General features: G+C 45.6%; 1 protein-coding gene across 3 annotated transcripts in view; it reads left to right on the top strand.

Annotated features, from left to right (window-relative positions):
- Window positions 1–13,323, top strand: part of ELAPOR1 (endosome-lysosome associated apoptosis and autophagy regulator 1) — a 74,610-nt gene that overhangs the window by 45,384 nt on the left and 15,903 nt on the right. For all 3 annotated transcript variants that reach the window (XM_061410960.1, XM_061410962.1, XM_061410961.1), the window contains 4 exons: window positions 6,341–6,429; window positions 10,231–10,408; window positions 11,095–11,223; window positions 11,621–11,711. In XM_061410960.1, the coding sequence (XP_061266944.1) occupies window positions 6,341–6,429; window positions 10,231–10,408; window positions 11,095–11,223; window positions 11,621–11,711 (487 nt within the window). The remainder of the gene's footprint in view (window positions 1–6,340; window positions 6,430–10,230; window positions 10,409–11,094; window positions 11,224–11,620; window positions 11,712–13,323) is intronic.

Raw genomic sequence — 13,323 nt, 5'->3', positions numbered from 1 at the left:
AATTACGTGGACAAGGAACCTGGCAGGCTGCAGTCCATGGGGTGGCAAAGAGTCAGACACGAATGAGCGGCTAATATTCTCACTTTCTGTCTTCATAGAATTTACATCCTGGAGTGTAAAAGGAATAAGTAATAACTATAATAACTAAATAATAAATATGTAATAAAGTGTATTGTATATTAGACAGCAAAAAGTGCAGGGTACCATAGCAAAAAGAAAAAGCAGCTCAGAATTAGAGGAATTAGAAAAGCTAGGGAAAGGGGTTGCAATTGTTTTTTGTTTTTTAATAAAACCTTAAATAAGATTATAAATATTATATACAGTAGATAATGAGGTATAAATTTATGTTTTTAAGTTTATAACAATTATTATTGGTTAATTTAGAAGAGCCATGAGGTTGTATTGATGTGTAAAACATTTTGATAGCAAGAAGCTATAATCTTTTATGCATTGAACTCAAAGCATCCACTGAATTTAAAGCAGGCCTTGTCAAAAAATCCAGGATTCCTTGGAACACAGTTTGAAAACCACTCCTCTTAAGGACGATAAGATGACAGCGAATAGCAGCCTATTTCTGCAGTCCCTGAATAACTTCCTGAAGCAGCCCAACTTGAGAAATGGAACCTAGCTACTTGAGAAGAGGATCTTGGGAGCAGCAGGGCTCTGGTATAAGATGGGCAGTGTCCCCAGAGGTCCCTGTGCTCAGACAATAGCCCAGGGACCAATCTCCAAGACAGGTTCTGAAACACATAGGGAGAGAGAAAGAGTCCTCTCCCTTGCCCTGCAAATGCTCATAACTATTCCAGTTTTCCTTTTTCACACAAAACTATGTACAAATCCAGGCTCCCCTGATGGCTCAGTGGTAAAGAACCTGTCTGCCAAGGCAAGAGATGCAGGTTTGATCCCTGGCTTGGGCAGATCCCCTGGAGAAGGATATGGCAACCCACTCCAGTACTCTTGCCTGGGAAATCCCATGGACAGAGGAGCCTGGTGGGCTATTGTCCATGGGGTGGCAAAAGAGTCAGACACATCTTAGGAAGTAAACAACAAAATACATAAACCGAGCTCAAGGCCCTCTCTTAAGCAGACCTCCCCCCTATCTTTACACAGACACACCCGCCCTTTGCACACGCATTACAGTACATGATTGCTCAGCCAAGACCAGCCACTGACCTTGTGAACTGCTTATTTCTACACCAATCCTAAAACAAAAGTCCTATTTATCTACTCAGATCTTGCCCAATGAGTGTAGTTTTCAGCAACAACAGAGATGTTTAGCTCTTAGGGGAAGTTTTTATCTTTAAGTCTAAATTCCTGTTTTTTCACTTGAATTTCTTATTTCTCTTCCCTGCTCTGTCAATAGCAGCCTTTGTTAGTCATTTTCTCCGGCTCCCTTTCCAGCCCGGCTGTAGTACAGGATTTGAAGGGCAAGGTGGTTCTAGAAAAAATACCTATGGGTGTTTTGATCAGCACTATGTAAATGGATGTCTATCCACAGAGCTGTTCTAAAAGTATTACTTTGGGAGTTTATATTCTTGCCATCTAGTCTTCTTTTGCCATTGATTTCTCAATCCACCCCTTTGACTGGAAAGTGAGTTTTTACTATGAAGAATATGTTCAACTCAGGGGTACAAAGAGCATTTAATTTCTTGGGGACTTGATTCTTCCAGAATACAGAGTCGGTGGGAGATTTCAAAAATGCAGAGTATGATGAGAGCCTCTGGTGCAATGTACATGAAGGGAGTGACAGGAGACCCTGTGACCAGCTAGCCTTTTGTTTGTAAATATATTCCAAGTGCTTACCAAGCTGAGTGCCAGGGCTTGGGCTGGGGTTAGAGCTGGAACCTGCCCTCCAGCTTCTGTTAAAAGTGGAAACGTGGTTAAAAAAAAACACCAAGTGAAGTAACTCCTTGGTACAGGAGGTGCTGAAATAGGAGTGTTGAGTGTAATGTGTGGTGGTGGAAGCAAAAGAGGGGAGTGGTCCGCCCTCTCTGGGGAGGGAGGAAAGGCTGCACTAGATGTGGCCTTGAAAGATAACTGTTTTGAAAGATGAGTTGGTGATTTGATGGAGGCAGGATGTTCTGGAAGGAGCCATGGCCAGAAGGCTCAGGGATCCAGGAATAACTCAGCATCACTGGAGCTTACTTGGAGAGAATTAGCATCGAAGGCTAATGGGTAGGCAGGGAACAGGTTATGGATGAACCCTTCTGTGCCACTGCTACTGGGATTTGATCCTATCAGCAGTGGAAGACATTAAAGAATTTAAAACTGGAGAATGACATAATCTGGCTTGTACTTTTGAAGTCCACTCTGGTTGCCATTTGGAAAAGGTGTGAGGAAAGGAAGAGCTGGAGACAGAGACCACAGTCAGATTTCTTTCAGCAGGCGCCATTGTCCATATCCAGGACCTAGAGTAAGGAGGAGTGGATGGGGGCGGAGATGTCAAGGACAAAGCCTTGATGGAAAGTGTCTTTGTTACTGATAGCTTAAATTTCATCTCTAGGGTTAATTCCTCTGTGCTATGTTCAATACTAGGGACTCATTTCCTAGTAGAATAGCATAGTGTTTCAGAGCATGGGCTCCAAGAACAAAATCTTTACAGGTCAGATCCCTGCTCCACCACTTACTAGCTGTGCCACCTTGGGCAAGTCACTTGCCTGTGCCTCAGTTTTCTCACCTCTAGAATGGGAATGATAATTGTATCTGCCTCATAGTGTCATTGTGTGGATGGGTGAAAACAAAGAATTTAGAACACTGTCTGGCATGTAGTAAGAACTAGTTTTATTTATTCATTTGCATTAAGGCCTGTCCCAGCAGTCTTCTTCTGCTGTGACAACACTCTGGGTATAGGTAACAATAAGAAGTCACTGGTCCAGCACTTTAGAGTTTACAAAACGATCTCATTTATTACTCATAGCACAGTGCAGGAATGACTTCCTCATTTACAAATGAATAAACAGAAGCTCAGAGAGGTTCCCTGGTGACTCAGTGGTAAAGAACCTGCCTGCCAATTCAGGAAACTCAGGTTTTATCCCTGGGTCAGAAGGTCCCCTGGAGAAGGAAATGGCAACCTATTCCACTTTTCTTGCCTAGAAAATCCCATGGACAGAGGAGCCTGGCAGGCTACAGTCCATGGGGTCACAAAGAGTCAAATCTGACTTAGCAACTAAACAACAATAGAGAGGTTAGGGATTTGCCCAGAGTCTGTGCTGGGGTCAGAGCTGAGTTTTGTGTTCATTAGGTACTTAAATGGTCAGGGGAAATGTTTTCTTTGGATAAAAAGGATCAGAATGAGGTTATACTTTCAGAGGTGGGAAGAAGATGCAAAAAGAGCTGGTGGAGCCCCTCAAAATAAACTTTATCTTCATACAGTTTTGCCCAGGGCCAATCCTACAGGAATCACTTTTCATTTTCTCACCAAACATCTAGGCCAATCTTTCAAACTTGACCAGTCCCCAGTTTTAACACCTTGATGAAACCTGAGCTAGGAACGTGAGGTCTGGCTCAGCGTTTGGGTTAATCATTTGTTAAAACCCGTCTAGCCGTAGTCAATGTGTAAACAGCTGGACCTGTTGCTGAAACCTGGAGCTGGGGTGTCAGTTTGAATAAATATTTGACAAGCAGAGAAAGGTGCTTATGTGGAACACACTTTCTAACACATAACTTGCAATTTGCTAAATCTAATATGCAAGGTTCTGGGAATTGATTTGTTTTCAGCATCTCCCCCCAAATTTTTCCTGGCCGGGTGTGTCAAAACCAGGAGTCCCTGGATTCCCTTATGTTGAAATAGGCCCTTGCTTATTAACCGAGTAAATGAGCTCAGAAGACCCCAGCTGCTTCTCAGCCAGCAGCTTCCTCTCACCCAGGATAACAAGATGGGAACAGAAGAGGCCCCAGTGCAGACCAACAACATAGTAATAGGAGATTCTCAGATCTAGCAACTCATTTGTTGCCTTGGGAAGAAAAGGCCAGTTGAGAAATAAGCCTTAACTGGAAAGAAGGGAAACTTTAATCCTTATTAAAAGTTCCATGATGGTTACCAAACAAAAAGATTTCTTATAAATCCAGGTGATAATAGTTACCAGCATTTAGCAAGTTCCTACTTACAGTGTGTCAGGTGTGTGCTGATTCCAGCAAGGCAGATGTTACTCTTCTTGCTGTACAGGTTGAGAGCACAAAGGTTCAGAGAGGTTAAGTAACTTGCCGGAAGTGACACAGCTACTAAGTGATTACACAGGATCCAAATCCAGATCTGTCTGACTTAAAAATCTCATTCCATTCTACTAAAATGCTCATCAAGCAATATTGAGAGAGAAGGTCTCACCATCATCACCTGCTTACCTGCAGGCGACACAGCAGTCATACCAGGGACAGTAGCAGTCGGAGCAGTATTGTCCCGGCACTCTATAAAGCAGTGGTTTTCACTCTGGAGAAAGTGAATTCCCTGGAAAATTTTTTTTAAATTGTATGAATTAGAGGATGCGGAGAAAAGGAAATCTTCTTACACTGTTGGTAGGAATGCAAACTAGTACAGCCACTATGGGGAACAGTGTAGAGATTCCTTAAAAAACGGGGGAAAAAAAAAAAAAACAACACTGGAAATAGAACTGCCATACAGCCCAGCAATCCTACTGCTGGGCAAACACACCGAGGAAACCAGAATTGAAAGAGACATATGTACCCCAATGTTCATCGAAGCACTGTTTATAATAGCCAGGACATGGAAGCAACCTAGATGTCCATTGGTAGACGAATGGATAAGAAAGCTGTGGTACATATACACAATGGAATATTACTCAGCTATTATAAAGAATGCATTTGAATCAGTTCTAATGAGGTGGATGAAACTGAAGCCTATTATACAGAGTGAAGTAAGTCAGAAAGAAAAACACCAATACAGTATATTAATGCATATATATAGAATTTAGAAAAGTGGTAACAATGACCCTATATGTGAGACAGCAAAAGAGACACAGATGTAAAGAACAGACTTTTGGGCTCTGTGGGAAAAGGCGAGGGTGGGATGATTTGAGAGAATAGCATTGAAACATGTATGTTATCATATGTGAAATAGATCACCAGTCCAGGTTTGATGCATGAGACAGGGTGCTCAGGGCCAGCGCACTGGGATGACCCTGAGGGATGGGATGGGGAGGGAGGTGAGAGGGGGGGTTCAGGACGGGGAACACATGTACATCCATGGCTGATTCATGTGAATGTATGGCAAAAACCACTACAATATTGTAAAGTAATTCGCCTCCAATTAAAATTAATTAATTTTAAAAATTGTGTGAATTAGGTATATTTTTCAGGATACAGGAAAACAGTTTTTTTTTTCAAACTCTGAAAAGTATTTGTAATTCAGAAAAAGGTAAAATCCATTGATTTAAAGAGGGATTCAGGGACTTCTCTGGTGGTCGAGTGTCTAAGACTCTGTGCTTGAAATGCAGGGGGCCTGGGTTCGATCCCTGGTCAGGGAACTAGATCCCACATGCCGCAACTAAAGATCCTGCATGCTGCAGCTAAGACCTGGCACAACCAAATAAATAATCAATATTTTAAAATAAAGTTTACTATCACCATTTAAAAAATAAAGAGGGATTCATTGAAACAGTTGTTTCTATCCAAGGGTTCATAGCGTTAAAGCAAAACCAACCTAGATATAAGAACACACAGAAAGTAAAGTAAATAAAATGATAGTTCATAACATTTTTCATTAAGTCCAGGTCAAGGCTTAAAGAGAGCGCTGTGAAGACTGTGGGTGGAGAAAGTGGAAAGAGTGGGATTAAACCATCACTTTATTTGTGTAGGATGGTTGAATGGAGATGAGGAAATGCAGTGGTGGGAGGCCTTCATTCTAGGCACATATTAAGAGGAAATTCAGAGGCACTGTCCTAATCTTTCCTAGGACAGGGTTTTGCTTCAACCCTTTAGGAGTAGAAAAACCACCCCACACGGTCAGGGTTCTGAGGCACCTGGAAGATGGCAGGTTCCAGGGAATTGGGCTGGTGGTAAGAAATCTGCAGATGCTCCTTCCGGCCACCTTCCCCCTCAGTGGTCCTCTGGCCAGCCCGCCTCCCCTGCCCTGCTCCACAGTGCAGGCCCAGTGGTTTCTCATCAGCATCAGGGAGGGAAGCAAAACGGATACCTGAACAGGTCTTCAGGGGCTGGAAATGAAGCCACTCGGGCAAAGGGAAGGTATGTGTGCAGCACTGTCTGCTTTCTGCAAGATCTGTGCTGTGCTTCACCCCAGGGTCTGGGGTGTTATAGCATCGTGTGCAAGTGGTCAAGAGCTCTGCTTTCTTCACTTCAAATATTTGTTCTTGCTTCTGCCATTTAGAGAAAGGATCCTCCACCTGCAAAGCACGGCCAGCCTGCACAGATAAAGATTACTTCTACACTCACACAGCCTGTGATGCCAATGGAGAGGTGGGTAGCACGGTCTTGGGACCCCTGCCCCTTGGGCTTTGCCAGATTTGCAGCTCCAGCGGTCAGTGAAGCTGCCACCTGAGAAAACCCCCCAGACCTCTGCAGTGACCCTGGGGCCAGTGGGCAGGCAAAATGAGATGACCTCACTCATTTTCAGGTCAGAAACTGTTTTTGCTACATTTGTTTCGCTGCTCACTGACATATGTTCTGCTTTTAAAAAATGCTTTCATTTTCTTTTGCTAGGTTTCTTCCGTTCGCTTCCTTCCCTGGGCAATGACTGCCTGTCCATACATACTTATTTCTTCTTTCTCATCAGACTTGTCCCCTCGGCACTGCTCTTGTAGGCTGGTATAGGGGGTGATTCCTGCTTCCTGGCTCACTGGAGAACGGCCTGATTTACTCTGTCTCTGCCTGTTTCCTCTCCCCCACAGGCTTTCTGCCTCAGAAAGACTTTTTTTTTGTAGTCTGCTCCACCAGTGAGTCAGCGGGCATTTTTGAGTATCAGCTGTTGCCCTATACTCCAGTCAGGGAACCCAGGATGAATAAGATGGGCTTCTGCCCTGAGGAGGAGAGGAGAAAGATGGTGGGGAGGAGAAAGCTGATGGGGAAGAAAAAGATGGTGGGGAGGAGAAAGATGGGCCTGGCTGTATGCAGGGCACTGGGGGAACCAGGAAGAGGAGTGACCAGGTTGGAGGGTGGGACCAAGGCAGGTCTTTCAGAGGAGGTCATTAGTTCTTGTGTACAGCCAGGTCCTGTGCTGGGCACTAGGTATGCAGCAGTTCACAGAGCCAGGGAAACATCCACTCTCATGGCACTTAATTTCTGTCGGGGAGCGAGTGAAGGGAGAGACAACAGATAAACAATAAACAGATAAACAATCCCTCTTTTTTGGATTACCTTCCCATTTAGGTCATCACAGAGCATTGAGTGGAGTTCCTTGAGCTACACAATGTGTTCTCATTGGTGATCTATTTTATACATAGTATCAATAGTATGCATATATAAATCCCACACTTTCAATTCTTCCCACCCTCTGTTTCCCCCTTGGTATGCATACACTTGTTCTCTATATCTCGGTCTCTATTTCTGCTTAGAGAGGGTAAGGATGACCTCTCTGAGCAGAGACCTGAGTCAGGTGGAGAAGAGCCAGAGTGCTCCCCAGGCAGGGAATGCAGCAAGTGTGGAGGAGGCAGGCAAGTGCCTGGAAACTCTGAGGAAGTGAGCAGGGATGGCTCAAGGGCACAAGTGGTGGGGTCTGCCTTAGATCAGCAATGCTGGATGAACTGTCCTGTCTGTATCCCTAAACTAGAACCTCCCAAGAAGACAGGAGTAGGGAATTCTGCATCATTCAGCACTAAGCATGTGGTTGGCTATTAGGATGCAGACATGTTTGCTGGCTGGACAGCTGGCTGAATTCTCTTACTGCTAATTAAGTGTGGGATGAAGTCCGGTCCTTAATGGTGATTGTTTTTATAGTTATCTCTTACTGCCCATGTACTGGCTGGCCCCATTCTCATTTTTTGAGCAAAATCCCCTTCCCCAGCAGCCAGACAAAACGATTAATCCTATCAGTTGTACCTTAGCCCCAGTTCTAAAGTGTCTGGTGTTCTTCCTGACCTTGTAAGGAATTACTGTCATTTTCTTGGTCTCAGTTGACCCACTAATTAAGAGGACAATCCTGCTGCTCTTCTCCCTCCAGGATATAACATGTGGCTGATTGTGGCTGTCTTTGCTTCTTCTGCCCTGTTCTTCTCCCTCCTGGTTCAGGCAAAGGACTTCTAGATCCACAGTGTGCCCTGATGCTTGCAAGCCTGGGTGTCTGCAATTTCCTGATCACCTTGGGGGCCTATAGATGAGTGGGACCAGAGCCGGCGCTCCCACCTTGCAGCCCAGCCACAGCACAGCTCAGGGAGGAACCCTGGAGTAGACATGGTCACCAGGAGTGTCTTATGGAAGTGTCAGCCCTCAGGCCCACGCTGGTTCTGCTCAGTCTCGGAATTTCACTTTGTTTCTTAAGCTGTATTTTAAAATCAAAGGACTCCTGTGATTGCCTTTATGGCCTTTGCTGTGCCTCAGTGGTTTCTCAGGGACTGGGATCACTGGTCCATTGGGGCTGCTGAGTGTGCTCTCCAGGAGGTGGCCCAAGTCATCCAGCTCCCCAGACCCTTCTCTCTATTAGACTCAAGGAAATGAGCTGGATGAGATAAGGTTAGGTCACTAGTCCGGGTCTCTGGTCACTGACTGCTCTTTACACAGAGAAAGGCTGAGCCCAGCAGGGACACAAGTTGTCTGTCCCGGGGCTCATCTTCAACTAAGGCAACATGAGGCCCTTTCAAGACATTGTCAAGACCTTATCCTGAATAAAATGGACTGATGCCTTGTTCACCCACCTTCTTACATATATGGTATGCTACATAGCACATTTGCACCATCACCTCAATGCAATCCTTTGGTCTCCTGCCCAGTGACCATACAGGAAGCCTGACGTTGCCCAACCTCACCCCTGACTCACCAGGGGCCTCCTGCAGTTCATCTGCTCTTCTCTAGCCAATGCCTCCATCGAAAGACTAGGGATGGTCCTAGTAAGTGACAGATACAGTGCTTCTCTTGCTCACTGACTTGGAAGCTGATCAGTCCTCTTGCTGTTTTCCCTCAGGTTTTTTGAGATATAATTGACACATATCATTGTGGAAGTTTAAGGTGTACCAGTTGATTTGATACACTTACATATTGCAAGCTGATAACCAACATAGAGCTGGCTAACTACCATCAGGGCACATAATTACTATTTCTTTTTTGTGGTGAGAATGTTTAATATCTACTCTCTTAATAGCTCTCAAGTATATAATACAGTATTATTAACTCTAATCACCATGCTAACTCTAATCACCTGTACCTTAGATCCCCAGAATTTTTTGATCTTATAACTGGAAGTTTGTACTCTTTAACCAGCCTCATTGCTCTTGCCTTTATGTCCCAGAGAACACAGGGTTCATACCCCCATGGGAGATTGTTATTATGCTGCCCTTGCTAGGGTACTTCCCCAGTTGCTCAAGGGGTAAAGAATCTGCCTGCAATGCAGGCAACTTGGGTTCAATCCCTGGGTCAGGAAAATCCCCTCGAGAAGGAAATGGCAACCCACTGTAGTATTCTTGCCTGTCAAATCCCATGGACAGAGGAGCCTGGTGGGCTACAGGCCATGGCGTCACAAAGAGTTGGACATGACTGAGCACGCAAGTAATGCAATGCAATGCCCTTGCTAGATGGTGAGCTAGCTCCCTGTGGGCACAGGCCACGTTATTCATCTCTGAGTCACATGTTTATATTAGACTTTCCATAGATGTCTACTGAATAAGTGAAAAAGCAAAGAAAATACTTAGAAGACAAATTGGGACACCTGAGCCGTCCTCTGTTCCCCCAGGGGTTACCTAAACCACTTCCACTCCATGCCTTTTTGTGTTCTGGGATTTTCACCAGCTGCTTTTCCTGTGACATTTTAGTATTAATAATAAGATTCTACACTGGAATTAGGGCTTTCTCTAGAGGAAACTAGTCCCCTCTTCCCATCCAACACACAGGCCTGTCCCTCTTCATCCCAGTCCATTCATTCAGCAGATATTCACTGAGCATGACCATATGCCAGGCGCTAAGCAATGTACCTAGGATACACTGGTGACCCAAACCAAGTTCCCCACCCTGCTGCAGCTTTCATTAGCGCCCAGAATCCCCCCATCCTCAAGGCAACTTCCTGAAGATGTGCTAATGCCACACGGCAGGCTGAGACGGGCTCTGTTTCTGCAGACGCAGCTCATGTACAAATGGGCCCAGCCAAAAATCTGCAGCGAGGATCTGGAGGGCGCAGTGAAGCTGCCTGCCTCTGGCTTGAAGACCAGCTGCCCACCCTGCAACCCAGGCTTCTTCAAGACCAACAGTAGCACCTGCGAGCCCTGCCCTTATGGCTCTTACTCCAATGGCTCCGGTAACCTCTCTCCCGTCCCACTCCCTGCCTCACTCCATTCCCATACCACACATATGGGTGGGCCACATGGGCACTCAGCATGTCAACTGAACTCACACCATGTCCTTCTGAGGAAGGCAGTAAGGGCCAGGCCACCTCTGAGGACCATATTCAGAAGAGAGGTCAGCGCGGGCCCTGCCTGTGGGTCCACCTGAGAACTGCCTGCCTCCCTCCTCAATCCATCTGCGAATGTGACTCAGGCCTGAAGGGGCACACTCCTCACAGCAGAGGCTTCCAGCATGTGGCAGGGATGATAGCTAAAAGGTTTGGGGAGCTGGGATGGCCACCTTGACACAATCAGAATTTGCAGGAGAGGAGCTGGGGGGATCTGTAGACGTATCAATGTGAAGGCATTTGCTGATGACAACGTGACAAATAATATGAACTATATGTATTAGACTCGAAGATACACTTAAGCTTTGAAAGTAATAATTTGATGGGCGAGTAGGGTACTGGAATATGGAATGAAGGGTCAGCCTTTACACCCCAAGTTTGCTAAACACATTGAGTCAGCTTGCTGTTAACTGTGCTCAGCAACACCTTTGTGGGGCTGCCCAGCACCGTTGCCACTTGTCTGCGCAACAACAGCTCCAGCCGGGGTGGCTGCAGCCTTCGGGCTGAATGCGTGGATCTTGTGGCTCCCCCAGATTGTAGCCACTGCCCAGCAGGGACCGAGCCTGCCGTGGGATTTGAATACAAATGGTGGAACACGCTGCCCACGAACATGGAGACGACCGTCCTCAGCGGGATCAACTTTGAGTACAAGGGCATGACAGGTAACTACCTCCCCCCACCATGAGCTCTCAGCTAGCTGCCCTGCCAAAGCGGTTCTTCCTAGCTCACAGTTCTTAACAGTGATGTCTAGAGAAAAATGAGCTGATCATGCTCACACTCCCTTGAATGCTCCACTCTCCATGGACAAAGAACATATATTCTGCAAACTTTAGCTTTAGAGACAGAACTAGAAACAGTACACACACTGCAGAGGTCTTGCTCTGAGAGTTTCAGAGTTTTTGACCAAAGTAGCCTGATAAGTAACATGGCTTGTGTTGGGTGATTGTTCTGGATGCCTCAAAGGATGGTGTTACTTTTCTTCCAGAGTGTCATCTGGGTACACATTTGCCCTGCACTTGAGACCACTGGACACTAACTCATGTCCTTCTCCTTTTCCAGGCTGGGAGGTGGCCGGTGATCACATTTATTCAGCTGTTGGAGCTTCAGACAATGACTTCATGATTCTCACCCTGGTCGTGCCAGGATTCAGGTGAGGAGCACAAAGCTAAGGGGAAACCACGCCACCCTTGGCCACATCCAAGTCCCACATAGCTTGGAGTGTTGTAGATGAGAGGGCTTCTGGTGTGCAGAAGTATCAGTCCAGAACAGAGAACGGAACAGGACTTCCTGGGGGTCTGGTGGTTAAGACTCTGCATTTCCAATGCAGGGGATACAGGTTCAATTCCCTGGTTGGGGAACTAAGATCCCACATACTGTAAAGTCCAGTCAAAATTAATAAACAAATAGAAATTTGTTTATTAAAAATTAAAAAAAATTTAAAAAAACAGTCTAAAAAAAAACAAGAAAAGAACAGGGAAGACCACAGTAAAGGTCTGATAAAGTTAACCTGAATAGTGACACATTCTTAGTTGCTGCCCATGTTGATTACCTACTGCTCTCCCATCCCTTCTAGCTTTTCCTACCATTTGGTCACATTCTACTCAAATTCTCCCTTCTCAAAGCATCAAATAAGATTTTAAAACCGGAAAAAAAAATAGGGCCAGAAATGCCCATAGATAGTTCATCTTTCAGTGGGACAAGAAGATTGGTTTTATTTATTTATTTATCTGGCTGCGTTGGGGCTTAGTTGCGGCACGTGGGGTCTTTCATTCTGGTGCACAGACTCTCTAGCTGTGGCACCTGGGCTTCAGGAGTTGCAGCATGTGGGCTCAGTTGCTCCACAATATGTGGGATCTTCGTTCCCAAAGATTGAACTGTGTCCCCTGTATTGCAAGGTGGATTCTTAACCACTGGACCACCAGTGAAGTCCCTGGGAGGGATTGCTCTTATTGTTATATTCATCCCCATCTCCCAAGAACACTTAGGAGAATAAGCGATTTGTTTGCCATTAAAAAGCCACTACAGGCAGAGTGGTACAGTGTAAGGAAAACTGGACTGAAAGACCGGGCACTTGAATTTTGCCACTTACTGGCTTGGTGAGCTTGGGAAAGCCACTGTGCCCCTTTAGGCTTTGGGCTCCTTGTCTGTAAAACAAAGGGATTGACAGTCTGTGATTCTGGCCTAACTCCAGCCCATCAGTTCACACCACTGAGTGGACAGTAGCTGGGAACTGGAGGTCCTCAGAAGTCAATCACATGCCCAAAGCCAAAAAGAAAGCTACAAATGGGTTTTCAAAGCCCAAGCGAACTCTTCTGCCTGTATGTGCTTTAAAGATGAGGGGGAACCGCTGAATCAGCATCCCTATTGCCAATCTGGCTTCTCCATTCCCTCCTTCAAGCTCCCTCCTTCCATCCCGGGCACAGTGCTCAGCCACAGTACTTGCTCGAAAGGTAATACGTTCCCTTCCCTTCATTCACATTACTCAGAGCTGAACAGCTATATCTTATGTTTCTGAGGGAAGCAAACTTCTTAGACTTTTGGGAGATAACATTCACCAAAATACTTTCCAATTTGCAAATATGATTATAGCAGTAAAGCACTTTCTAACCCCATTCGCCCCACCCTGCCATCCCCACCTATCAGACATGGCTCTCTCTTTCCCCAAAGAAGGACCAGGCTGAGAACTTTGCTAAAAAAGCTATGAATCAAAGTACCTGCTCATTTGACCAGTGCAAAACCCTGCAGTTCAGGTGGAGATAGGG

The sequence above is a fragment of the Bos javanicus genome, chromosome 3 (genome assembly GCF_032452875.1).
Source record: "Bos javanicus breed banteng chromosome 3, ARS-OSU_banteng_1.0, whole genome shotgun sequence".
Classification (NCBI taxonomy): Eukaryota; Metazoa; Chordata; class Mammalia; order Artiodactyla; family Bovidae; genus Bos; species Bos javanicus.
The sequence above is the reverse complement of the archived record's forward strand: the minus strand, read 5'-3'. Positions and strand labels throughout refer to the sequence as shown.